Here is a 26861-nt window from a genome sequence, read left to right as displayed (position 1 = left end):
AAATACTGTTATTACCCCCTTAGAGATGACGTTCAGAAGGGTTCAGTAATTTCCATGAGGTCAGAAAGATACTAAGTAGCAGCTGAAGCTGGACGCAAATCACCAGAGCCTTTTTACTCTTCCTACAATCCCACGCTCTTTACCCCTGCTCCCCACCTGCAACTGTTGCGATAGTTAAGACAGGAAGAAAAATCCTATAGAAGGCGAGCCAGAATGCCCTTGGAATTGATTTTGAGTCTGCTGCTCAGCTCTCAGTGCCTCGGAGCCTCAAGATACTGTGAAAAGATCAATACGCTCCCGATTCATTTTGATGAACGTCTGGAAATCTCATCCCGCTCGTCCGCCTTTTCGTCGGTGGTTTCCAGATAACATGGCAGAAAAACGCTGAGAGAGAAGTAAATGCGCTTTTTCTTTTCTTTCCTATGACTTTACATTTTCTGTCCCCAGGTGAGCAATCTAACCTCACCCGGCAGCACCGTCTCCCCCTGAAAGTGCTGCACGTAAGCACTATGGTCTGCTCTTCGCTCCTCCACGTGGTCCCAAAGGAAAAGATCATACCGTTTGCGCTATTCATCTTGAGCATTGGATAAATAACCCATCATTTTAGACTGTAACAGCAGATAAGGATGTTGTTGGCCTTAGTTTAGAGGGAGGAATCACTGTGCTTGATTGTCTGTATTGTTTCCCTCATATGTGATCTTTCTTCTGCTAGTTAGCCCTGACTTGCTGTTGTCAAACCGATCCATCACCCCCTCCACCCTCCTCCAGTACTTTCAGCTGCACAAACAAATAAAAGTAGCCACCTACAGCTTTCCAGTCAGGGTGTGATTTGGGAGAAAACCAATACTAATAGGCCCTCTATAATTTTGACTTAAAATTTTCAATCATGTTGGAGATGGAATTCCACACGGCAACACACTGAATAGCTCTCTCTTGGCTTGATGGATTGCAAGGGAGCCTTGAAAAGTTGTTGTCAGAGGCTCAGCAGTAAAGGAATAATTTGGGCTCAGTCACCCAGGACTAATTTCGGTTTTTTAAACAGAATCAAGTAATGAGGTGAATCGGATGTTTTAAAAAAAAAAATGATTCCCCACCGCTGGACTCTGAGACTGGGGCTGCTGATCTGATGGTTGATCCTCTTTTTGCCATTTTGATAGTGAAACAAGAAGTCTGGAGCAGTCAACCCTGCTGGGCTGGCTATGACCATCACTGTCAAGGTGGTCTGTGACGGCACAACCATCACTGTCAAGGTGGCTGAAATACTCTTGTCATACACTCTGTTGACACTGGAGGCCATCAGCTACTCTGTGGTGTTATGGATCTTTGGGTTTGCATGATTCTGTGCAGAAGAGGATGCCAGTGTTAGATCCTAGAGACCCTCTGGTCCAAGCTAGGGCATCTGAGATGATATTCCTGACATCATCATTTGGTTTTTAACGCTTCCAGAGACTGGGACACTCACTGCCAATGAGACAGCCTCTCCTATCCATCAGTTTCTTCATTAGACAGCTGTTCCTCTGCTTCATGAAACTCAGTGGGTCGATATTTAGCTTTTGATCATTCAACTGTGAATTCCATGAGATCAGGAACCAATCTGTTCTTTTTAAGAGTTAGCATTAATTGTTCTTTCCTCGTTTTACATGCACCGTGCCAAGTGGATTGCATGCATATTATGTCATTTAATCTCCATAAGGACCTGTTCCTAATATTATACCCATTTAAAAGCTGAGAAAACTGAGATTTAAGGAGTTAGACTAATATTCCCAGACTTGGTAGGTTCCCCTGTTGTACACCGTTATATAACTTTATGTCTTCTTTGTAGCACTTAGGTGTAATGAATTAACTATTTGTATCTGGAGTCAGCCTACCTAGATTCACATCCCAGTACAGCTACTCTTTGGCTACATGACTTTGGGCATGTGCTTTAATCTCTCTTTGCCTCAGTTTAAATGTCTGTAAAACCTACGATCATTCATCTGTAATATGGGGCTGTAACAAAACCCATCTCATAGGAGGCTTTTGTTGTTGTTTTTGAGCAGGGGTGAAAGAGAAATCCTAAACTAGAAAGAAAATAAAACAGTAGAGTCAATCATAAAAATATATATACACTAAAACACACATATATGAAAGCCGTTAATTTACTGAGAAATCACTATGACCACAGCAATTTGAATAGTGCATTTAAAAGTTATAGTATAAGCAACTAACATCAAATAGCAGAATGGTTCAATTGAACTAGCACTTGGCAGCTCATGTAAGCTATCAGTGATAGTTTCCTTTGTATTTCCCTTTAATAATGATATGCTATGAAAAAAACTTAGCATATGATTATAACCACTTTAAAGGGAAGACTGCTTTTTTTCTTTCTTTTTTTTTTTTTTTGAATGGTGTCTGGCTATGTAAACCACTGATAAAAAAAAACACAGTATTCAGCCCTGCCTCATCTAATCATGAGGTAAAGCATGTGACAGCCTTAGGACAATGTCTGCCATACAATACGTGTGCAATAAACGTTAGTTGTTATTCCTCACACCCGATGGCATTCTCCTATTTCACCCTAAGCCTGGTTGCTCTTGTTCAATCTCCTGCACTTAGATTTACATGGTTCCTCTGATGGACCACGTTTCACATCCGATGTAATCGGTAATCCATTGATGCAAATACCACAGTGAACTAACCTGGCAGGGAATCTATATGGGGTGGGAGAGAATAGCCGAGAGTAGATTTGACTCCTAGCCCCTTTGACCTTCCCAGTTCCCCAACAGGGAGATTAGATGAGAGGCTGAATCAGTAATACGACCTTCCCACACTAACATTCCACGGCATGTGACGTGATGCACGTTGTATCGATATATTTATGCTCCAGAAGAGGGGTAGAGTCCCTGGCTTCCATGGCCCCTGGGAAGCTGGCACAGATGGACTTCAAGAGCATCCACAGGGACTTCCCTGGTGGTCCAGTGGTTAAGAATCCACCTTCCAAGGCAGGGGACACCGGTTCGATCCCTGGTCGGGGAACTAAGATCCCATATGCCACAGGGCAACTAAGCCCACGTGCAGCAACTACTGAGCCTGTGCACTCTGGAGCCCACTCGCCACAACTAGAGAGAAGCCCAAGTGCCACAGTGAAGAGCTCGCGTGCTGCAATGAAAGATCCTGCCTGCCGCAACTAAGACTCGACACAGCCAATAAATAAATAAATAAATAAATAAATAATTGAAAAAAATGGTTTCTCATTTAAAAAAAAAAAAGCATCCACAAATGCCTTGAAAGGCAGGTGAGGTGACGGTGTGCATATTTGAGGGTTTGGGGTTTCTTTTTTTTCTGGGAAGGACTCTATAGTTTTCATCAGATTCTTAAGAATATTTGAGAAATCTCTCAGAAAAGATTAAGAAACCTCCACTAACTCTGTGCTTCCCTATTCCCAGATCGGGGACCGTGTCATGGCATTTGTCAATTACAATGCCTGGGCAGAGGTGGTCTGCACACCAGTGGAATTCGTCTACAAGGTCCCAGATGACATGAGCTTCTCCGAGGCTGCTGCATTCCCTGTGAACTTTGTCACAGCCTACATGATGCTCTTTGAAGTTGCCAACCTCCGAGAAGGGATGTCTGTGCTCGTACACTCTGCTGGCGGCGGTGTGGTAAGTGGGCTGCTTGTGAGTCCTCCTCCCCAAGGTCAGAATGGAGAAAGTGGAGTGACACCCAGTTGATGATGAGATTCCTGTGTGAGCTGTGTTCATTCGTAGGGATGATTGCTATGGTTCTGGTGAAGCTCACACGGATGGTGGAATTCATACAGATGATTGCGTTGTGGGGTAGGATGAGCCTCAGAAATGGTTTCCCTGGAGTTTGGAAAGGTCTCCAAGATGGCGTGTTAGGACTCAGTGTGTCTCAGAGATGGATTCTGTAGAGAAGCACTCTCATTTTTGGTATCTCAGTGAGCTGTTATGTCAATCATTGTGAGACACTTCATAAGTCATGTACTACTAACATTATCTGAAACACCAAAATGGCGGATGATTTACTTTTTCAATAAGTTGCCACGAATTCGTGATACTTCCCATAGTAATGGCATCCTTATTCATTTGTGTTCTGATATATTTTCTTGAGTGGGAGAGAGGTAGACAGAGATTGTCCTAGCACAATAGGAATTACACTTTAACCCAAGTCTACCCATGAGAGTGGTTGCCTATGTGAATGTCATCTGTAAGGTGTGTTTTTGACAAGGGGGGATATAATGGAAACTAAAATCGCTGCTCTGGAGCTAAGGGATGGCAGAGATTTCTTCCATGGTTTGGATGGGTCTCAGTACCAGTCACTCCATATGTATTGCACACCTGCCCCATGGCAAGTGCTGTGTTCCCATCATGGTCTACTGGGGTTGGAGGAGAACTCTTTGAGAGTAGGAGACATTACTCATTAATTCAACCATTATGTATCAAATACATACTATGTCTTGGACTTTATGGGGATAGAGATTAAAAAGAGAAGGTCCAGATACACCATCCAGTATCTGGTGTGAGAGGTTCTTGGTGTTGGGGATTCTGTGGTTTGATGAACTCAGAGATGAACTCTTAGGTTAGGTGTATCTTGAAGATGTTTTCACTGGAGGTTCTACTAACATTGATTTTTTTTTTTTTATCTTGGCTTTCTACAACTACCAAAACCCTAGTGTAAAGCACATTTCCGGTTTTCCTTTCCAAGAAGACAAGCTCACATACAAAAATGTGAAGGCAAAGACGTGAAACTTTAGGAATGCTTTAAGAGGAGTCTCGTCAATCACTTTAGCAAATTTGCCAATGTCTTTTGACCATGAGTAAAGATACAATAAACGTTAAAATATCCCTCGGAAAAGAAATGGATTTTGGTGCCAGTGACTCTATTAACAGCAAGCAAGCCACTTAGAATGCTGGCATTTAGGAGCTCCGTGCGCTCAGCATACAAAGCGTGAGAGGCCTGTTTTCATGTTATCGACATAAGCGCCAGGCTTTACAACGGGGCTGGACTCAGTTCTGCTGGGAGTCCATGTTGAAACATTGGCACTGATGATGTTTCGTTTCATGTTTTGATTTTTTTTGTTTGTTTGAGTTTGTTCTTGGAACCAAGAGAAATGCATCAGGGACATGGGTCTCACAAAAGAGAAAAACAGTCTTGGAAAATAACAAAACTTCTTATCATGCCTTGTTCTAAGCTCACAGACACTACAACAGTAAGAAATAAAATGTGCAACGGATGAAGGAACTGGGGAAAAGGGACAATGAGGGTAGGTAACTAAGTTGGTGCAAGTATTGCAGGCTTTGACGTGCTAAAGCTTTGTTGAAGGCTCTTGCTTCCTAACAGTGAGTTGTGCAAAGAGAAAAATGATCAGTCACGTGCACTAATGTTCATTTGATGGAAATAAACCAGTTATTAGGAAAACCATAACTAGTACTGGGTTTTTTTTTTCTTTTTTTTATAAATTTATTTATTTATTTATTTATTTTTGGCTGTGTTGGGTCCTCGTTTCTGTGCGAGGGCTTTCTCTAGTTGCGGCAAACGGGGGCCACTCTTCATCGCGGTGCACGGGCCTCTCACTGTCGCGGCCTCTCTTGTTGCGGAGCACAGGCTCCGGACGCGCAGGCTCAGTAATTGTGGCTCACGGGCCCAGCCGCTCCGCGGCATGTGGGATCTTCCCGCACCGGGGCACGAACCCGTGTCCCCCGCATTGGCAAGCAGATTCTCAACCGCTGCGCCACCAGGGAAGCCCAGTACTGGGTTTTAAGACTGGGGGAATCTTTCTCTGTGGTTTCTCATAAGAAATGTACGCTGACAAGCAATGAACATCCATCCACAAAATGGTTATAATAAATGCAATTTCTGTGATGCTTTTTCTTATGGTGTGCTTGTAATGTAGTCTAATAGCACCGAAGTAATGCAACATTTAGCAAAAGCAAATACCCTAGGCCAAAAAGGATGTGGTCTGGCTTAATCCGTGGGCAGTTGAAGGGTGCGGTTGGACTGCCCAGCTCTCAGGTGGGTGGGTCTCCTTAAATAACGTTTTTCCAACCAAGATTTGCTAGGTGGTGTGCAGCACGGGGTTCAAGGTTTCCGTGAGAGGAAAGTTTTTTGGCCAAGTGCATAACCACGTATGTGAATGCTCAAGCAAGCTGAGGTGGAGTTGACACTGTCTTACAAAACCCAACAAGTTCTAAAGGGAGCCCAGACCATTTCACCTCCCCACGGTGGAAAGACCAGCGAGTCGCCCCCGGGCAGAACTAGACTCCTCCCAAGAAGACAACCAGCCACGGCTCTCATGATGGGGGGAGCTCCCTGGGGAGGACTTTTGATGCATTATCTGTGATACCCTGGAGAGGTGTGGAGCTGCTTCCCATCACTGTTGGATAAGTCTGGTGCAGTTGCTGTGGTAGGCAGGATGATTCCCTTCCCCCCACACACACCCCTCAGACATCTATGTCCTAATCCCTTACATGGCAAAAGGAATTGTGCAGATGTGATTAAGGAAAGGACCTTGAGATGGAGAGACCATCCTGGATTATCCAGGTGGGTCCGATGTACCCACAAGGGTCCTAAAAGACGGAAGAGGGAGGGAGAAGACTCAGAAAGAGATTCAGAGATGTTATCCTGCTGGCTTTAATGATGGAGGAAGAGACCATAAGCCAAGACATGTGGGCAGTCTCTAGATGCTGAAAGAGATAAGGAAAGGGATTCTCCCCTGGAGCTTCCAGAAGGAAAACAGCCCTGCTAAAACCTTGATTTTAGCCAAGTGAAACCCATTTTGGGGAATTCCCTGGCAGTCCAGTGGTTACGACTCTGCGATTCCACTGCAGGGGGCCTGGGTTCGATCCCTGGTCAGGGAACTAAGATTCCACAAGCCACGCAGTGTGGCCAGAAAACAAAAAAACAAAAAAACATTTTGGACTTCTGATCTCCAGAACTGTAATATAATACATCTGTATATAATGTAATACAGATTACATTCTTACTTATCCTATTACAGTATAAAACTCTAATAGAATAAATTGGTTTTGTTTATTTGCTTTTAGCCATGGACTCGGTGGTAATTTGTTGCAGCAGCAATAGAAAACGAATACAGCCACTTTCTCTGGGCTGCCTCCCTTCCCAGTGTGGAAAGCCCACAGAGGCCTGAAGAAAACACAAGTAACAAGGAACAGAACTAGGATTCACACCCTAATCTGGCTGATTCTAAAATCTATTCTCTTTCCACTTGACAACCCAATCATTCATTCCTTCATTTATACATTCATTCAACATATATTTGTTCATATTCTACCTTAGTGCCAACTACAGACATTTCAAAGAGCTAAAAGACTATGGCCTGGGTACATGTTTCCTAATTTGATGATGATGACAAAGAAAGTTCAACCTAATTACGATAAAGTTTCCTAAACTGAGTTCGTATAAAGTGTGCAGTTGTAATGGCACCAAGACTTCTGTCTGATTTTTATCAAAGGCTGTGATGGGAAATGTGCAGATAGGAAGTGAGAAATGCCAGCCTAAACTGTAATATGGAAGGAAACTTTAATATATTATAGGAAAATAATTCAATCCAGAGCCAGTCACTTTCTCATTGGAATTGCCCAAGTGTCAACACTGCTCTGTCACATCTCTGAAGACATTGTTGATTTCCTCTGACAGTAGCACGGCCAGATGGTGTAAGACAATAATGCCACTAATGAAATCTTTAGAACCTGGTTGAAGACTCCTTACAATCTCATAAAGGAAAAGTAAGAAAATACATAAGCAAGTGGGGCTCTTGTCAGGGACTTCCATAGAGGGTTTTGCTGCCAATCCCATTAACAAGCTACCATGACTTTGACCATCTTAACTGGGGGTGTGCTCCATTTCTGGAGAATAACCTTACTGTTACTGTGTGGATATTTGCATCCATGTCTGACATTTGATGCTTTCCGGGCTTTCAGAGCCCTTTGACCTTTTTCATCATCTCATCTGAACAGAGAGAACAGAGATGGGCCACAGATCTTGGAAAGGAAAGCAGAATTTAACTTTCAGACAGAGTTAAATGGCTACTACTCAATTATTAAATTCTATTCATTATGGATGGGGCATTTCCCAGTGTCATTCAAATCACTTCCAAGGAGATACCGCAGAGGGAAGGCCAGAATCTACAGGGGCGCATCATAAGCCCCCCCCCACCGACCCTATATAAGGGCTCATGCGTTGGGGGTCCTCCCTGAATGGCTTAACCATACATCATTAACCATACACCATTCTAACACGAAACTGGGAAAGCATGGGGTGAGCAGGAATCCTTAGTGTGGTGGAGGAATGGGACATATTGGAGAGTCATTCCATGTCAGCAGAAAAGACACGGCCATCTGCAAAATCACTATAGGAGAACAGTTGGTTGAAAACAAAACCATTGCTGATCATGAACGGCACCAACATCTACCCAGCTACTCAAGTCAGCAACCCCCAAATCATGGTTAAGTCTTCTTCAAGATGCCTCATGTTTGAAATCCTGTGATTCATTCCTGACACATCATAAATGCAGTAAACATTTGTGAATCAAAAGCTGTTGCGAGCCATTTTTTTATGTTCTGGAAAAGTTATTTGCTGAGCTAAGGAGGGCCCCATCATTGAGTTAATCTCAGAACAAAACTCATTCCTAGGGATCTTGTAAACTTCAGTCTAGTCAGCCATCTTTGGCAGCCTAGCTCATGCCATCCCACATTTGAATATTCTTCTGAGCTTTCTGTCTGCATCCAGTGTGCATTATTAATTGAACGTGGCCTCCTTTTCACGGCCCTGTGGCTGTCTCACCACCCCCCATCATCCCACGGTACAGCTATGCTCAGTCTGTACCCTTCAGCACTCCAAATAGGGGGCGCATGCATGAGATCTCAGAGCTGGAAGGAGACAAAGACACCAAGTTCTGTTGCACACTAGCTGTTGAAAACATTATTCATCTAGCCCTCGTAACAACCCTCCCCGTGGGAGAGTACGTGGCAGTGAAGAGTTCAGATCACGAGCTCTAGAGCCAGACTCCTTGGGCTTAATCCCAGCTCCATCTTCCCAACCCCTCTAAGGCTCTACACTTCCTCATCTGTAAAGTGGGGTGACATCAGGGCTAGCCTCAGGTGGCACTTGTGTACTTGGAGCAGTGCTTGCACATGATAAACACCCAGCGAAAATGAGCTATTGTCATTTCCCAGATTCAGAATTTCAATGTTGTTCCCAAGGCTGCAACGTCCATTAGGAGAAAAGATCAAATGTGAACTTAAACTCCAGGGCCAGGAACTCCCAATCCAGTGCTCTTGAGACTACCCCACATCAGTGGCCTCGGAATCATCTGCACCTCCCCTCCTGTCTTCTGCCTGCCCCACCCCGTGCCCTGGACCAGAGAGTCTTCACTATAGCAAGACCTCCTGGTCCCCAGGGGCCTGCAACACTAGGAAACAGAACCTCTGAAAATTTAAAGAGGACGAAGTGCCTCTGTCATATCCTTCATGAATAATCCAAGAGACGAGGATTAACTGCCTCTCGGCATCAGCAGGAAGGGCTGTGGCCTGGGGACTCCCTGGAATGGTTAAGACCCTTATTCCATAACTGCTCACCCCAGGAAACAGGCCCTCACCCTCCTAAATGTCAAAGATGCTGCAGAGACGTGTCATGGACCAAGGCCCCACCTCCCTGCTTCCAGAAACCTCTGATGCTGGCAGCCAGTGCCTGACTCCTCACAAGTCAGCAATATGCCTTAGGTTAAGAAAAAATATATCTAAAAACATTTCTTCCAAGCTAGGTCTCTGTCCACAAAAGCCCCACGTGATCTTTATTCTAGTTGCTTTTAACTCCTTTACAGTAAGTCATGACTGAGCCAAAGAAACTATCTTTATTACAAATATTATAAAGGTTAAATTAGGCCTCTGAGGCAGGATTCATTCGCTCAATATTTGTTGAACATATGTATCAGCTCATGAGGGAATAAAAACTAAAATAGATGGAGTCCAGTAATTTCCATACACTGTCTGTGAGGTAGATACTATTACATCCCCATTTTAACAGAGGAAACTGAGACACGGAGAGGTTAAGTTACTTGCCTCAGGTCACACAACCATGGAGAGGATGAACTGGCATGTGAACTTGGGTCCCTTTGAATACAGAGCCCATGATTTTAAGTACTGGGAGGCCATGCTCAGAGAAACCGTGCTTCTGCTTAGAATGGAGTGGAATGGATTCCATGCTATGGGTTTTGTTGGTGAGCTTCCTTCCCTAGGAGCTGAGGACAACCTGGGGTTACTCAGGAGAGCTGAGCTATCTTCAGGAGGAGGGGAGCATCTTCTGTTGACAAGACCATCCTTTCAAAGAATCAGGCAGATTTAGTGCTGAAGCTGCCCTTGACGTTAACTATCCAGCTGGAAATAAGCCCTAGGTTGCCATGTCCATGAAGGCGGGGATGGTGCGATCTCTTCATCCCTGTATCCTGAGCACAGAGCCCACTGCCCAGCACACTGGGGTTACCTGATAAATATTTGTAGAGGAAATGGAGGAAGAAAGGGGCCAAAAGGCAGCATTCAAGTTAATTTTGAAGACAGTATAGAACTTAAGGACCCAGATTCCAAAGTCAGAGCTGGTTTTCATCCTAGCTTCTCTATTTTCCAGGTGAGAGACCTTGAACAAGTACTTTAACTTCATTGGATCTTGTTTCTTCATCTGTTAAAAATGGGTATAATACCTATCTCAGTTTTTGTATGGTGTTCTAAAAGAGGATTATGGGGACTTCCCTGGTGGTGGAGTGGTTAAGAATCTGCCTGCCAATGCAGGGGACACGGGTTCGAGCCCTGGTCCGGGAAGATCCCACATGCCGCGGAGCAACTAAGCCCGTGGGCCACACAACTACTGAGCCTGCGCTCTAGAGCCCACGAGCCACAACTACTGAGCACGCACGCCTAGAGCCCGTGCTCCGCAACAAGAGAAGCCACCTCAATGAGAAGCCCACGCACCACAATGAAGAGCAGCCCCCGCTCACCGCAACTAGAGAAAGCCTGCGCGCGGCAACAAAGACCCAACGCAGCCAAAAATAAATAAATTAATTAATTTTTAAAAAAAGAGGATTATGGAATGGGCTTTGCAAGCTAGCTGCCGTAGAGGAAACTCAAGTGTCAGCTGCTGTTATTACTATTACTATTATCATCATATTATTATCTATCTGGTTAGAAAATATTACTCAGTGCCACTCTGGCACTTATAGCCAGAAGCAAGAGAGCAGCAAATAGGACAGTCAATTGGCGGCTGGTTGTTGGAACTTGGAGCAAGAGGCAGATAAAGCCGATCTCAGCATCCTTTGTTTATCTTCCCTGACAGGAGGCTGCACAATGATCTCATGAATTAGTGGGGTTGTCACATAAGCCCCTTTTCAAACATCACTTCCCTAAAACACCTAAGACATAATTAGACTTCAAGAAGATTTACCTCCATAGTTCCAGGTCTTGGACATGTGCCAAGAACTCCAAATACACAGACTAGACTTTGCTGAGTTTATATAACCCCAGGGACCCGCCCACTTCCCCAGCAACACACCCAAAAAGGCCACAGTTGCTTTTCAGAATATTACTGCCCATATTAGGATGAAAAAAAAATCAGTTCAGCTGGGAAAGAATGAGATGTGTAGCAAGAAGCAGCCTCGTCTGTTCTCATGGGTACCCACCAGGCTATCAGCCATGGTCCTGGGTACTCTACCCACCCCGCCGGCCACTGGTCCCTCTGATGGTGTCCATCCTGCAGCTCACAGCTCACTCCACGAGAAACTCAACAGAATCCCCCACTCATCCCCTGTTCAAAATGTGCTCGGGCCCCTCAGCGGTATGACCTGATACACAGATGAACATTCAACCCCACCTTTCCTCACACAGCCTGGAGTCCTCCTCCCACCCCGCCCCCCCATTCTTCCCACCCACCCCCCCAAACTTGGTCATGATTCCCCTCCCTCCCCACCCCCAGCCCCTGTCTCTGTCTCTCATCTCTCTCATCTCTCTGCTTGGCTCTCTTTCTATCTCTTTGTCTATCTTTCTGCCTGTTTCTCTGTCTGTATCTCTATCTCTTGCTCCTTTCTTTCTCTTCCTCTGTACCTTTCTGTCTCTGTTCTTCCCTCTCTCTTCTTTCTCTCCTTCCTCCCTTGCTTTTACCTTTTTTCTCTTTCCTTCCGTCTTTCCTTCTTCCTTCCTTCCTTTCTCTCTCCCCCCCTTCGCCCTCCCTTCCTTCTTTCCTTCCTCCCTCCTTCCTTTCTTCCCTCCCTCCCTCCCTCCCTCTCTCTCTCTCTTTCTTCATCTATCTAGTAGCAGCCCTGAGGATAACTGCGTTAGTCTCTGGGTATATAAGAATGAGCAACATAGGCCTGATCCCACCATCCTGAAGCCTGCAGTCTTGTGAATATAACACATATTTACCAGGGACACATGAATCATCGATGACAGTGGTGACAGGTACTAAGGGAGGAGGAGATGGTGCTGAGACCGTAGCACATGGGACCTAAGCACCTGGTCTAGGGAATGAGAGATGACTGTACTAGGAACTAAACTTAGAACTGGTATTTCAGGATGAGGAGGAGCTGAGGGGGTGAAAGAGTGAAGGGAGGAGGGGGAGGAGGGGAAGGAGGCTATGAGAATGGGCAATAATGCGGAAGCCGGGTACATTCAAGAAACCGACCAGAGTGTGGCAAGAGAGGAGAAGAATAGAGGAAAAAGGGGCAGTGAGGGACTGGGAGATGGATAACCACACAGCAGCCATGTTGACAATTTTATCCTTATCCTTATCCTAAAAGCCACGTGGAGTCAGAAGAGGGTTCTGAGCAGAGATTTAACTCATGGTTGACATTTTTATAAGATCCTGTGTTGCTGAAGGGTGAATAGATTGGAGCAGGTCAGTGTGGAAGCTGGGTGATTGAGGGATGGCTGTGTTCCAGAGTGTCCCTCAACTTCTCTCATTAGAGCAATTACAGTCCTGGATGCCTGAATGCCAGATATTCAGGCATCCAGGACTCTATCCTTTGGTCTGACAGCATCACAGTGCAACCCTGGATAAGCCCTTTCCCATCTTGTGCCTTAGGTTTTTCTGTAAAACAAGGTAGACCAGATGTTTCTTCTGTAAAATGAGATAGAGTCAATATCTCTTCAGTAAAATGAGACAGACCCAATGGTTTCTAAGGCCCTGTCCACCTTCCTTGGTGATCCTGTGCTTTCTTGAGATGCTGCCAGTCTTTATCTCCTAGATGAAAACCTCCTTACCTATCACTCTCCTCCCCAGCACCAACTCCCCCCACCATTCGCCCCACCATGATCCCCTTCTTTGAATTTTTAGAGTCAGAGAGATAGTTAACCGTTGTTAAGCATTCAGTCTTTGGAACAGAATTCCTGAGTTTGAATCCTGATTTCTCTGGCTTATTACTCAGCTGTGCTTTCGTTTCCTCATGTATAATATAGTTATTATACTTATCTCATAGTATTAGGAGGCTTGAATGAATCAATATGTGTAAAACATTTAAACAGTGCCTGAACCTAGTAAGTACTCAAAAAATGTTACCTAATAAAACTAGTGGATGCTGTGATGTGCCATCTAGTACGCCCTTCAGGACTGAGGTACTCATTTCCCCGAGACGGCAGGAGCATTGGCTACTGCTGACTCATGGCTGTATCCCTCCCCAGTAATAGTCCTCAGCGGAAGGGAGCTGCCTTGCTCAAGGTTTTCTGCCCCTTGCTGGGGCAGCCCCCATCTAATCACTGTTGAATGCACGGCTACAGAAGTCCAGTCCCCTTGCCTCAATAGAGATAGCTCTGAAGGGCTAGCCCATCTTTGGAGCTCCTTATGGGACTGATTATTAGAGCATCTCTTGCAGCTGCACCACAGCTCTACTTCTCTCTCTGCCCGGTTCTGCTTCCCTCACTGCTTTGCAGATGCTGTTCCTGAGAGTACTTCCCAATAAACATTCTGCGTGCAGGTCTCCACTCAGAGTCCTTTTCCAGAGAACCTGGCCTATGACAATTATTGTGATGACCACTATGCTTATCGTCATCATATCTGTAGCCCATGCAAACCTGCTTGCCTACCTGGTCCACTGGTCGAATTTCCAATGACGGCTGTCATTTAGACCTTGCTTCCCAGCCCTATGCTTAGTTCTGGAAGCTTATCTTCTTTTTTCTGGGAATCATTCCTGTTGTCTAGAACTCTGCTGAGTGCCCAGAAGAAGCTAATTAGTGCTAATGGGTTGAATAAGTGTGTGGACAAGGGAGCTGGTGAATACTTGCTTTTTCCTAAACCATTTGGGCTCCACTTGATATTAATAAACCCAGGATATATGCCAGACAAAACATCAGAATAACTTCACAATATGGCCCTGAGCTGGGTAAACTGGGCCCTGGTCTTTAGTCTCCTATGGTGGGGTTTGCTTTCAGTATCAAGAAGAGAGAAATAAAGCTATTCTGGGCTCAGCTTAAAGAAGAGAAGCTCAAATAAAAGATTAAAGGTGTATTTCTCTTTATTTGGACAAGCTACTAAACCCTCAGGACCTTGGTTTCTTCATCTTCATAATGAGGATGAAAGTGTTGATGTGAATAGTCAGTGAGTTAATTCATATGGAACTGTGGTTTTTCTTGGGTCCCACCCCAGACCTACTATGGAATCAGAAACTCTGGGATGGAAGCCAACAATCTGTGTTTTAACAAGTCCACCAGGAGACTCCAATGCGTGGTCAAGTTTGAGAAGCAGTGAGGCAGAGATCTTCCAACAGAGCCTGACACTCAGAAGAAGTTCACTAGGAATTAGATATCATTGTCATTTGTGTGGTAATGCTTTGTAATGGGTAATGCACATGAAATGTCATGCATTAAAGAATGTATTAGTATTCATTTCAATCTTCTGTGTTAGTATACGTTAGTTTAGGTTTATTAGGGCACAGAGGCTTAGATTCCTTGAAATACGAGCTTCAGCAACTTACTGGATGATCTTAACCAAGGTGCTTCATCTAAGTCTCAATTTCCTTGTGTATAAAATTCACATCGTAGCGAATGCTTTGTTAATGGTTTGAGTTAATGGTTAACTTTTAAATCCACATAGCGCACTCCAGGTTTGCGATTGCTCCAGGTTTGAGATTGCTCCTCCTAAGCTTGCTGTGTAGATAACGAGATAATAGAATCCTTAACACAATGCCAGCTCCAAGTGACAGCACAGTAAATGGTGCCGGTGATCCCGTGCAAATCATGCCCTACCTCAGAGAGAAGAAGTAATGGAATAATTATCCTGTACGCATTTTTGTGTTTGCTAATAAAAGCAGATGTGCAACCCAGCTTATTGTATGAGGAGGAGGGAGGCCCTCATAAAATGGTACCCATCTGTGTCACACGGGAATGAATGGTTATTTTCAAAATCTGACAGCTGTGAACTCTTCCACTTTTGAGCTTTTCTCATGCCCAGCCTCTCGGGCTGCGTGCCCAGCTGGTGAAAGGGCTGACTTCTTGATAGAGGAGGAAGTTTGTGGTCTGAGAATGTCAGGAACACACTTTAGTGTAAAAGGACAAGAAAAACAACCCACAAGGAGTACTTGGACACTAAGGATGCTATTTATCCTCCTCGGTTTCATTGCTTATTTTGTGTCCGTAAAATCTGTCTGGCATTCATATCCTGTTCCTCCACCTGGAGCAGGCATTCAGTTTTGTGTGCGTCAGAAAACATACAGACGGGAGGTTCTGACCAAATACACAGCCACTTAGGAAGGAATATGTCTACTCATGTGGTTAGGTTAGGTTAGCACTCTGGCCTTGGCAGACGTGGGTTCAAATCCTGGCCCTGCTATTTGCTGATTGTATAACCTGGGGCACATTTCTTAACTTTTCCAAGTCTCATTTTTCTCATTTGTAAAATGAGAAAACTCATTTAATGTACACGAGTAGTCAACACAGCACATGACACCCACTCCGCTTTTTTTTTTTTTTTTTGCCATGTTATAACAGTAAACTTTATTATGGCTACATTATATGTATATATAACACTTATCATATATTTTTATGTATTGGTTCAGATATAAACCCTCTGAAAAGAATGCTAAAAACACTCTCAATGATCTTGGCTCAATGGTTCCTTGGTTATCCATGACCAGTAAGTAGCCTACTATATCTTTTCCCTACAGGACAATTAAACTGCTCAAAGCACACAGAGTGAGAAAGATGGTTGGTTGGCGAATCATAATTCTTTTGAACTCTTCTACTATTTTTAATTGTACTACCGGCAATGATGTTAGACCGTCCAGCATGGATTTAAGGAGACAGATATTCGAATTACATAGGCACTCTTGGTTTTGCACTTTTTTTCTGCCCTATCCATCCTCAGGTTAAACTGGGTTTACGATAACTTCAGTCTCAAACCTGGAGTGAGCTACATGGCTTTAAAAGTTAACCATTAACTCAAAGCCCTCCTGCATGACAATGACACACTTCCCTGAGCACTTGTAAATGCTCATATGTAGCTCTGACGTCAGTCGGCGGCGCCCCTTTTATTTCCTCCTTGCGGATCCACTGCACGTGACAGACTGTCACCCCCACCAACGGTGGTGGTCTTGGGGGCAGTGGAGGGACACACGGCTGCCCCCTGTTCTCTCTGATAAATGTCTGGGCCACGGTCAGGCTGTGTCAGGTGTACAGGGATGCCATGAATGTCAGAGAGCTGACAGAAGGTTCCATCGGGCCGTCAGCCTGTCTCCTGAACACCCTGCTTTTTAGAGCTGGAGCTTCATTGTTCTGACAAGGAGATGACTTGCTTGGCGACTGGAAGAGCCTGGAGGCTGCTTCCTTGGGAGGTAACAGACTTGGGCTCAGCCTAGGGTTGGGATGTGGTGTCAAAATAAGAGTCCCAAGTAATTCAAGGACAAGTCTGGACTCCACTTTTTTGGAAAGCAGTAGTGGTACCCAAGACTGTCCATCGGGGGGCGCTATCAAGGGCTTTCAAAATCAGGCTGGTCACTCTTTTCCAAGGGGAGACTTTGAAAACTCTTCCTGGGGCTGAATAAACCTGAGGGTCTGTTGACATAGAGCAAGATATACAGATGCCCATTCTGTGGAGACAAAGATGCATAAGGCAGTTCTTGCCTCGGGAAAACTCCTCGCTCTCTGGAGGAGACAGATAAGCAACCGCACACGTGAACTAGAGTTTGGAGTCTGCACTAACAAAAGCAATGGAAGCATTTGGGAGAAAGAGGGGTTAATTCTTTATGGGGGAGGGATGATATGCCAGCAGAATTCTTACGGACAAATCGGAGTTTTCCAGGTTGCCAGGAAACACGGCACAAAGGCCCAAGGGAAGCATAGAGTTGCAAGTACTGGGTAGGTAATGACACGTGAGGAAGGAAGACAGGGCTCCATCATGTGGTCCCTGATCCCGCTGTGTGTGATGTTGGCTTCACGAGACTCTTCTCCTTTCCGTACTCTCGGCACAACTATTTACATTTTATTCATAACTCTTTGAATAGATAAAACTGATGGATGAATGAGGTCTAAGATAATACCTAGCAGCAATTTTTTTAAAAGTTAATTGTAAAATTCCAATTTTTCAAATTTTGTGAAATATATATATATATATGGATTTAAGCATGGGAATGTATGTGTTGCTTAATTTTTTAAAAACATGGTGCCAAGTACCTTGCTCTCATTATTTTATGTGTGCTTACAACAACTCCGTGTAGTATATACCATTATCCTCAACCTATTTTGAGATTCAGGACATGGAGGCTCGTGGAAGTGAAGCTCATAATCCAAAGCCACGTGGTTGGCAAAGATGGAGACAGAATTCACGCTCAGATGGGTCTTTCTCAAAGCCCGTGTTTTAAAGCACGAAGGCAGGTCAGGAAACGCGGAAGGAGACAGCGGGAGCCATCTGCGCAGGGTTTCTGCCCACTCAGCTATTTTTGGAACATTGACGCGACCTTGCTACAAGCTGTCTTTTTCAACGGTGTATGGGGTCACACTGGCCTCTGAGAAGCCAGCTGGGCAGTGGAAGGGCAGCAGTGAAGCCTGTGGGGCGGTGGCGGGCAGGGGAGGTGGTGGTGCTATGCACCCAGCCAGCTTAGACGGGTGGGTACGCTGCTCCCCTTCTCCGGAGCCCTAACACAAGGTCAATCCCAGTAGGGTTGCCAGATTTAGCAAAATACAGATTTTATCTGGCAATCCTTCCTTCCCAGGGGCCCCCGAGCTCTCCCACAAAAAGTTCTAAACCTTTCAGGGAACTAATTACACTAGTGAGGCTGAACTCCTGGATTTGAGATGATTAAGAGATGCATCTAGGCAGGAATGCATTAAGGAGGGCAAATATTTTAAGCCCCAAGAGAAGTGACTGAAAGGAGCCCTGTTCTCTAGAGCCCATCCCCGTGATGAGAAAGTGGCTACGTGCTCAATGCCAAGACTGGGACTCCCCTTCCCAGGGCCAAGCAGAGGGCAGCTTTACCGTCACTAACCACCCCCCCCCGGCCCCCCCCCCCCACCATGCTGCTCAGGGTTCTTCCCCAGACCTGCAGCCCCAGGGCAAGGGAGGAGACAGGAGAGGAGACTTCCTCTGCCAGAAAGTACATGAGGCAGGTGGGGGACCCTATTCCTTCTATTCCTTCACCCAACAGACCTTTATTGAGCACGTACTATGTGCCAGGCAGCATGCTAGATGTCTAGAATACAGTGGCAAATAAGGGAGATAGGCACATAGCCAAAGATCAAACAAATATATGCACGTATAGACATATTATATATATACACACACAGACATACATATACATATATATGTATATGCATATCTATTACACGATATATACGTGGAAAGGATCAAGATGCTATCATAGGGAATAAACAGGGAGGAAGACGCACTGCAGATTGAATCATCAAAGATGACCTCACCGAGTGGGTAACATTTAAGCAGAAACAAGGTGGTAATTATGTGAAAAGCAAGAAAGAAGTCCACTGCAGGCTTTAGGAAACAGCGAACACCCGAGGCAGGAATTGCTGATGGTATTAACTCGTTGGAAGAGGATTATTCTTGTCTAATCAGAGTTGCCTCGCTGAGATCTAACCTGCTACCCACTAGGCTTTGCGGCAGACGCCCGTGCTGCCCAGCCATACCCACCCCCTCCATCCCCGAGGTCAGTGCATGGTCCCAGTTCATGCCAGCAGATTCCTGCAGCTCTCTGCCTGAGGTCATTTTTTCTGGTTTGCAACTTAGCCCTTGCTTGGGGCAAGGTGGAAGCGTCTGGGAGTTAACGCCCCCAGAAGCACCCTCAACAAGTGAGTGATAGGACTTGGGGGGATAAATACCTGAGCTTCCTCCCCCTAGGTGGGGGAATCATCAGGTGTGTTCTACATGGTTTCTCAGAAGGTCCCCGCTAGAGATGCGCTCCAGCTGGTCACTGCGTTGAGCCGTTTCTTTCCTCTCCTGACTTAACTACCATACTCCTTCATCTTACTTCCTGGGGTCAATTTCCAAATAAACCATATGCACACAACTCTTTATCCGAGGGTGTACTTTGGGGGAAGCCCAAACCTTCTGAACAAGTTATTCATGATCAGCCAAAGATGAACTTAAGCATCCCTCCCCATCATTTCCTGCCCACCCACTGCTTCATCTCCAGCCATGCCCATCTGTCCATCTTCCCCTTGCAACCACGCACATTTCAACCCCACAGCCTTTGCTAGCTCCTCTTATTTCTCCTCCTGGAAAATTCCTATTCATCATTTAAATGTCACTTCCCTTTGGAAGCCTTTCTTGCCCTTTCATCTCTACACCCTCAACATTGTGAATATTTCCTAACCATTCAAAATAATGATGTTAAAGAATGGTTCACAATTGTATTACTGATAATGCCTTCACCAGACTGCATTCATCCATTCATCCATCCATCCAACCATCCACCCATCACCCACCTTCATATGCCAGACACTAGCATGGTACAATTGTCCTCGGGTCTTCCTGTCTAGCTCTTGAGGTCAGAGTGGGTCTTAGGCATCTCTCTGCTTCTAGCACATAGCACAGGGTCCATGTGGAGTGGGTGCTTGACAATTGTTTGATCAAATTAAATTGATGAACTTCACCTGTTCCAGGCAGACAGCATCTGTGCAATGATAATGAGGTTCTTAATTACACAGAGAAGGATACATTTATTAAGTATGTGGAATTAACAAATGAGTATGTTATCAAATTTGAACCACACGTAGACACCATTTCATTACTTAAGATACCTTGTAAGCTATCAAGTCAGGAACCACGTTTGACTTCCCAATACCAAAATGTATTCTTCAAAGCAAAAACGACCATCGGCCGGCTCTACTTCATCAGTCTGTGGACCACAAAGTCTGGAATTCCTGCTCTGCCTCCCAGATCTTCTCTTTAGAACTATACTAAGCTGTTTGACCTTATAATTTATACTGGTAGGGTTGCCATATAAAATACAGGATGTAACCCTACCTACTGGCAATGTCTTCTAAAGAAATAATCAAGGAGATAGTCAAACAGGCGGCCAGTCCGTATTCAAACATTGAGCATCTACAGTCTGTCTAACAATGTGCTAGACACAAAATACTCAGTAGCAGATAAAACAGACTTACACCCTGCCACCTGAAACTTACAGTCAAAGATCTACGCTCAAAGATGTTCACTGAAATATGGCGTACAACAGTACAGCATTATAATTTCCTCTAAGATAGGGACTGGGTAAAAGGAATTATAATATATCACACAACAGAATATTCCCCAACCATTCGAAATAATGATGTTAAAAAATGTTTCACAACCCATGAACGTGCTCACAATGTAAGCTTAGAAAGAAAAAAAATAATCAGGGTACAGAGTGGTATATTTGGTGTGATTCCAATTCTGTGGACAACCAAATATTGATCTATACGTGTCAGAAAACTACTAGAACAAAAGGAGCCGAAGTATGTAGTGTCTATCTCTGAGATATGGCATGATGGTTGACATGTTTATCATTTTCTGTATTTTCCCCATTTCATTCTTTACAAGGGACACAAACATGTGTTGCTTTATAGTAATATATTTTTTAAAGAGCTTAGTAAAGATTAGAGTAGACCCTTCCACTGCAAAACGTGCGATTGCATTCTCTCATCTGTCGAGAGAGCTTACTAATATGATCAGTTTGTGCTGTGCTTCAGGAAATAATAGCTTCGGTCTTTTCCAGAGCTTTTTGGGAATGAGGAAGTGGTTAGGAAACTCTGGGCCTGTGAGTGGTGTACCTGTATGAGCTCTTTCGTTGACTGCAACCTCTAAATATTTAGTGGCCAAAAGCAGTGGGTGTTGGGGAGGAGGCAGGGAGCCAAAAGCCAAACTGTGCCCTGCTCCCTCTGTCCCCCAGGCTTCTCACGTGTAAACCTGCAGCCCTTGAATGGTGCTGCCCTAATGCTGGACCAGTGACACACCTGAGACCTTGGCATTGACCCACCCATGTGTACAAGTTGACTTTTGCTACAACTGAGGATACATATCCTGCCTATCCATCAGAGTGTGGACATGAGAGAGCTCTGAAATTCATCACAGCACGTGATACGACTTGCTGTGAGTGAAAGAAGAAGCTTAAATTGAACCTGTTGCCTAAAGAAGATCTCCTATTTACTGGGCCATGCAAGAAATTTGTCTCACGCATACATGTGAAAAGAGCCTGATTAGGCCACGTGAGTCAAGTGGTGAAACCAAGGAAACAGTGGAATGACCGTCACCGCCCTTACGGAGACGATGAGATATTGCTATGCTGTGGTTGTGAATAGCCATGCCATCCTCCCTACCTTTGTAGTGTCATCTTGATCTTTTTGATCCATTCAAGTATGCTAGTCAAAATTCTGTTTTATGAAAGTAGGCTGCAAACACAGAAATATCTAGAACCGCTAGTGCTCACCTGGAGGGAGATGGTCCCACTTTGCCACACTGAAGAGGATTTTCACCCTACAGGCCATTGTCCGCTGGACCATAGTTTCATCTGCCAAAAAGAAGGGTTAAACAGATTGAATATGGTCGGGCTGGAGAAAAGAAGACTCAGGATGCGGGAGCAATCTTGGAACTCTCAACAGAATAGTAATAAGGAGTATGAGACACACAAGTCTATTGTTCAGCGTGTCATACCTCCTAGGAGCAAAATCTACAGGGGGACCACCCAGAGCACAATACAAATAAACCCTTCAGAGCCATCATAGTTGCCCCCAAATAGAACGGGCTAACTTGGGAGGTAATGAACCTCTGTCTCCATTTCATTAGTTTTCATCCTGGAAATATACAGGAGGGAGCTGGGTTAGGCTTCCTACACCAGGTAGGAGGATGGAGCGAATGATTCAAGAAGATTTTTAGCTCTTAAAGTCTCCAAAGCTCCTCAGGTTGCTGCCTTCTTGTCCCACCATGCGTCGCTGCCTGGTCGGAGATGCTAGAGAAATAGGAGACGAAGTCCTTAACTACCATACTAGCTGGTGCCAGACAGGATGCCCAGCCCCTTACAGGGTCACAGCCTTCACTCCTCACCCCCACCTTGAGGAGGACACCATTACCACACACGCATGAGAGATTAGGGTTCTGAGCACTCACGGGACTTGCCCAATTCCAGACGGCTAGTGAGTGTGCTCAGGGGTACCCCACAGGTGACCTGTGTCCAGAACCTGTCACTTAGGATTCCTAGAACCCAGCACAGCATGTGGCACGAAGTAAATGTGCACAAACCACACTGATTTCTGTGCATGGCATTGATTTATGTCCATGGCATATACATTTTCACTGAATAGAACAATAAATAAACATGTAAAATTTATGGGGCAGTGAAAAGGATACCACGAAAGGAACAGGGTATTTCCCTTACTGAGATGTGTCAAAGGAGGAAAAAAAATGCGAAGAGATTTTCATTCATTCATTACCACGTTTTATGAACACTTTCTGCATGCCAGTTGCTGTGCCGGGGGCTCCAGATAAAGAGGTGATTCAAGGCATGGTGTTGGAGGTGGTGGTGTCAGTGTCTCACCAAGGGAGATGGCTTGATAAACAATATTAAGAGTGAAATAACGGTACACATGTTGCCTTTACAAAGAAAGTCAGTGATCTTTGAAACGCAGGACAAAGATTTGGGAAGTGAGCTGCTCTTTAAAGAGAGCAGGTCTGAGGACGGAGAGGTAGAAAAGGTCGAGCAGACAGGGCTACACATCCCCGTGGGAATTCTTCTCTGGAGACGCCACACTTCTGCTCCCTACTGGACTGAATATGAAGCATCCCATGCCGCCCTCCAGCTGTGATGGGCTGTGCACCACAGCCTGGTTCAGAACCTCAGCTGAGGGATTTGAAAGCACAGAAAGGGTCCAGATGTCTGATCCCTGAGAGCTGGCAGGGGGAGCAGGGATTTGAGAGTCTGAGTGTTTTGTAGCCAGGGCAGGGGCTTTCCTATGAAGTTGTCGATCATATCCGAAGGGTGCTGAAACCAAGGTCAGGCTCTTGGTTCTGTCAAGAGGCCTGATTAATGAGGCGCCTTCAACAAACAGGGACACTCAGAAAAAGGCACGAAGCCAGACCGCTGAGCTGTGAGAATCATCATCCCAAGCAGGGAGACTTACTGCCTGCCAGGCACCGTTACACGCTGGTTTCACAAATCCCCACGGTCATGGTGCAGACAATGCAGGAGATGGGCAAGGAAGTGAGCTTTCACTGCCTAAGCCCCTACTTTGTGCTTGACCCCATGCAGAGCTTTCTCTCTCTCTGTCTACTTAGCACATATAGGTAGGTATTATCATCCCAACTTTAGAGATCAGGCTGTCAGTTGAGAATAATTGGGCTACGGCCCCCCAGGTGGTGAGTGGTAGATCAAGGGTCAAAATCCAAGTCTCACGGATGCCTATACCTTTGCCCTCCTCTCCCAGCCACCCTATTTGTTCCTTTCCTTGACTTGATATTAGGGTGGCCACACAATAATAGGTGTGGGCACTCAACTTGCCGAGGGCACTTCTACTTTATGCGTGTTGAGTGCGCAAAGTTAATAATAGCATCCCACCCCCCGCTCTCAAAGAATATCCCAGTTTAGAGGATAAATTATACGCTCAGCCTACCTAACAAGTTTTTGGTTGAAATAGATGCATTTATCAAAACCACAGCTCCAAAATGTGAGTACAAATCGTAATTTGGCTGGAAACGTGAATCCGGCATCCCACTGTGCAAAAGTAATCATCCAGGAAATGTATCCAGATTCACCGCATGGAAGGCAGCCAGCCTGGAAGTGGCTCTGACCCACCCTGATTTAGAGCCCTGTGAAGGGGCCTTTGCCATCTGGTAACCTGGACCGGCTCCCTGGCCAGGATTCCAGCCACGGGGTTCCTGGAGTCCAGTTCTCAGGCAGTGTGGGAGGCTCTGGGCTCTGGCTTGTTCTGTGGCCCCCCGTGGTCTCTGCTGGAAAATAGTCCCGATGAAAGACACAGACTGAGTATGACTCCCACGAGGGCTGGTTAGCAGAGTTACCATGTGCAGCTGGGCGGGCTGTACACTGCACAAAAGCACTCAACCCCTGGGGCAAAAGCGAGGGATGCTGTTTTGTATTCTTTTACGAGATGGTCAGTCAGATGCGGCCACAGGAGGGGACAGAGGAAGGCTCAGGGAAACAAAGGGTATTATACTCTCCAGCCCTAGAGGCAGGAGGCACACCACGTAGGGCCACCTGGGAAAGATACCAGGGTGCTCAGGAGGCAGAAGACAGGAGCTGGGGGGGGGTTACTTAGGCTCTGACCTTTATTGGGGTTTCTGTGGGAAAGGCAAGGCAGGGCAGGGTGGACAGCTGAGGATTGGCTATTCTGAATAATTTCAGTGGCGGTTGGGCTATAGGGACGTCTCTACAAGCCTGGTACCCGGCCCTGGGAGGGATAAGGCAGAGGGGTGTTCCCTCCAGGAGTGAACGAACCAGATGGAGGAGGGAGGGCTCTGGATTAGTTAGTTTGTGCGTCAAAGATTGCCAGTCACTCCCAGGGGGAGCCCTTTGTTACTGAATTGGTGAGCCCAGGGAGGGGCTGTCTCTCCCCAGCCAGAGAGGTTCTTAAGATGTCAAAACATCATATAATAGAGAGAAAACTTAAAATATTTACAATACACATGCCCACACTGTGGTTGCCAAGGCTCCCAGCTGTGCCTGCGGGGAGGTAGGGGAGAGGGGAGTGGTGACCCTGAATTGAACCCTTCCACCTTGGCTCCCTGCCCCGCAGTTGACAATCGTTAAGTCCCAGAGCACCTGGGGAAAAGCTGCTTGACCTGGAACCAGGAGGCGGAAGTTCATAACACAGCATGCGCGTTCTTGAGGGTAAGGATTGCAGAAGGGCCCTAAAATGTACTGGGCTTCTGCTCTCTGCCTGGCACTGGACTGAGTACTCTGGTCTGTCAGCATGTGAACTGCAACACTTTGGCGTCCTTAGCCCTTTCTCCATTTTATAAATGAGACCACTGAGACGCAGAGAGGTGAAATATCTTTCCAAAGTCACACAGCCCATCCGTGGGGTAGCGAGGTTTCCAATTCAGGTTTGCCCGACTCAAAAGATGCTCAACATCACTGACCATCAGGGAAATTCAAATCAAAACCACAATGAGATAGGACCTCACACCTGTTGGATGGTTATTATCAAAAAGACAAAAGATAACGAGTGTTGGCAAGAAGGTGGAGAGGGGCTTCCCTGGTGGCACAGTGGTTAAGAATCCGCCTGCCAGTGCAAGCGACACAGGTTCGATCCCTGGTCTGGGAAGATCCCACATGCCATGGAGCAGCTAAGCCCGTGCGCCACAGCTACTGAGCCTGTGCTCTAGAGCCTGCAAGCCACAACTACTGAGCCCGTGTGCCACAACTACTGAAGCCCGCGTGCCTAGAGCCCATGCTCCACAACAAAAGTAGCCACCACGATGAGAAGCCCGTGCACCGCAATGAAGAGTAGCCCCCGCTCGCCGCAACTAGAGAAAGCCCACGCGTAGCAACAAAGACCCAACACAGCCAAAAAGTAAATAAATAAATAAATAAATATTAAAAAAATAAAGAAGGTGGAGAAAAGGGAATCCTTGTACACTGTTGGTGGGAATGTAAATTGGTGTAGCCGCTGTGGAAAACAGTATGGAGTTTCCTCAAAAAATTAAAAATTTCACTACCATGTGATCTAGCAATCGCACTTCTGGGTATACATAAATGAATTGAAATCAAGATCTTGAGGAGATATCTGCACCCCTATGTTCACTGCAGCATTACTCACAATAGCCAAGACATCGAAACAACCTAAGTGTCCATTGACAGGCGAATGGCTGAACAGAATGTGGTATATAGGTGATGAAATATTCTGCCTTAAAAAAAGAGAAGGAAATCCTGCCCTTTGCTACAACATGGATGAACTTGGAGGACAGTACACTAAGTAAAATAAGCCAGACACAGAAGAACAAACACTGCCTGATCCCACTTCTATCAGGAATCTAAAATAGTCAAACTCAATAGAAGCAGAGAGTAGGATGGTGGTTACAAGGGGCTGGGGGCAGGGTGGAGAATGGGGGAGGTGCTAGTCAAAGGGGCAGAGTTTAGTTATACAGGATGATTACGTCCTCCAGATCCACTGTACAGCATAGTGCCCAGAGCTAGCAATACTTACAAACTTATGAAGAGGGAAGATTTATGTCAAATTTCATCACCAAAAAAAAAAAAAAAAAAAGAGGGAAGGAAGAAACTTTAGAGGTGATGGTTGAGTTTATGGCAATGCGTTCATGGGTGTATACTTAGCTTAAAACGCATCAGGATGTATTCACTGAGTATGTACAGACTTTTTCTGTATCAGCCACACCTCGATCTTTATAGAAAGTCCATATTCTCCTCTCCCTGT

General features: G+C 45.5%; 1 protein-coding gene and 1 non-coding gene across 2 annotated transcripts in view; one reads left to right on the top strand and one right to left on the bottom strand.

Annotated features, from left to right (window-relative positions):
• VAT1L (vesicle amine transport 1 like) overlaps positions 1 to 26861 on the top strand; it is a 157715-nt gene that overhangs the window by 28253 nt on the left and 102601 nt on the right. Inside the window, exon 3 of the mRNA XM_061172851.1 lies at positions 3426 to 3641. Within this exon, the coding sequence (XP_061028834.1) occupies positions 3426 to 3641 (216 nt within the window). The remainder of the gene's footprint in view (positions 1 to 3425; positions 3642 to 26861) is intronic.
• On the bottom strand, positions 2277 to 2439 carry LOC133079267 (small nucleolar RNA SNORA15). Its single transcript, XR_009698144.1, has one exon. It is a non-coding gene; the product is annotated as a small nucleolar RNA SNORA15 (small nucleolar RNA).

The sequence above is a fragment of the Eubalaena glacialis genome, chromosome 18 (assembly GCF_028564815.1).
Source record: "Eubalaena glacialis isolate mEubGla1 chromosome 18, mEubGla1.1.hap2.+ XY, whole genome shotgun sequence".
Taxonomy (NCBI): Eukaryota; Metazoa; Chordata; class Mammalia; order Artiodactyla; family Balaenidae; genus Eubalaena; species Eubalaena glacialis.
Note: the sequence above shows the minus strand (reverse complement) of the source record. Positions and strands in the feature narration are given on the sequence as shown.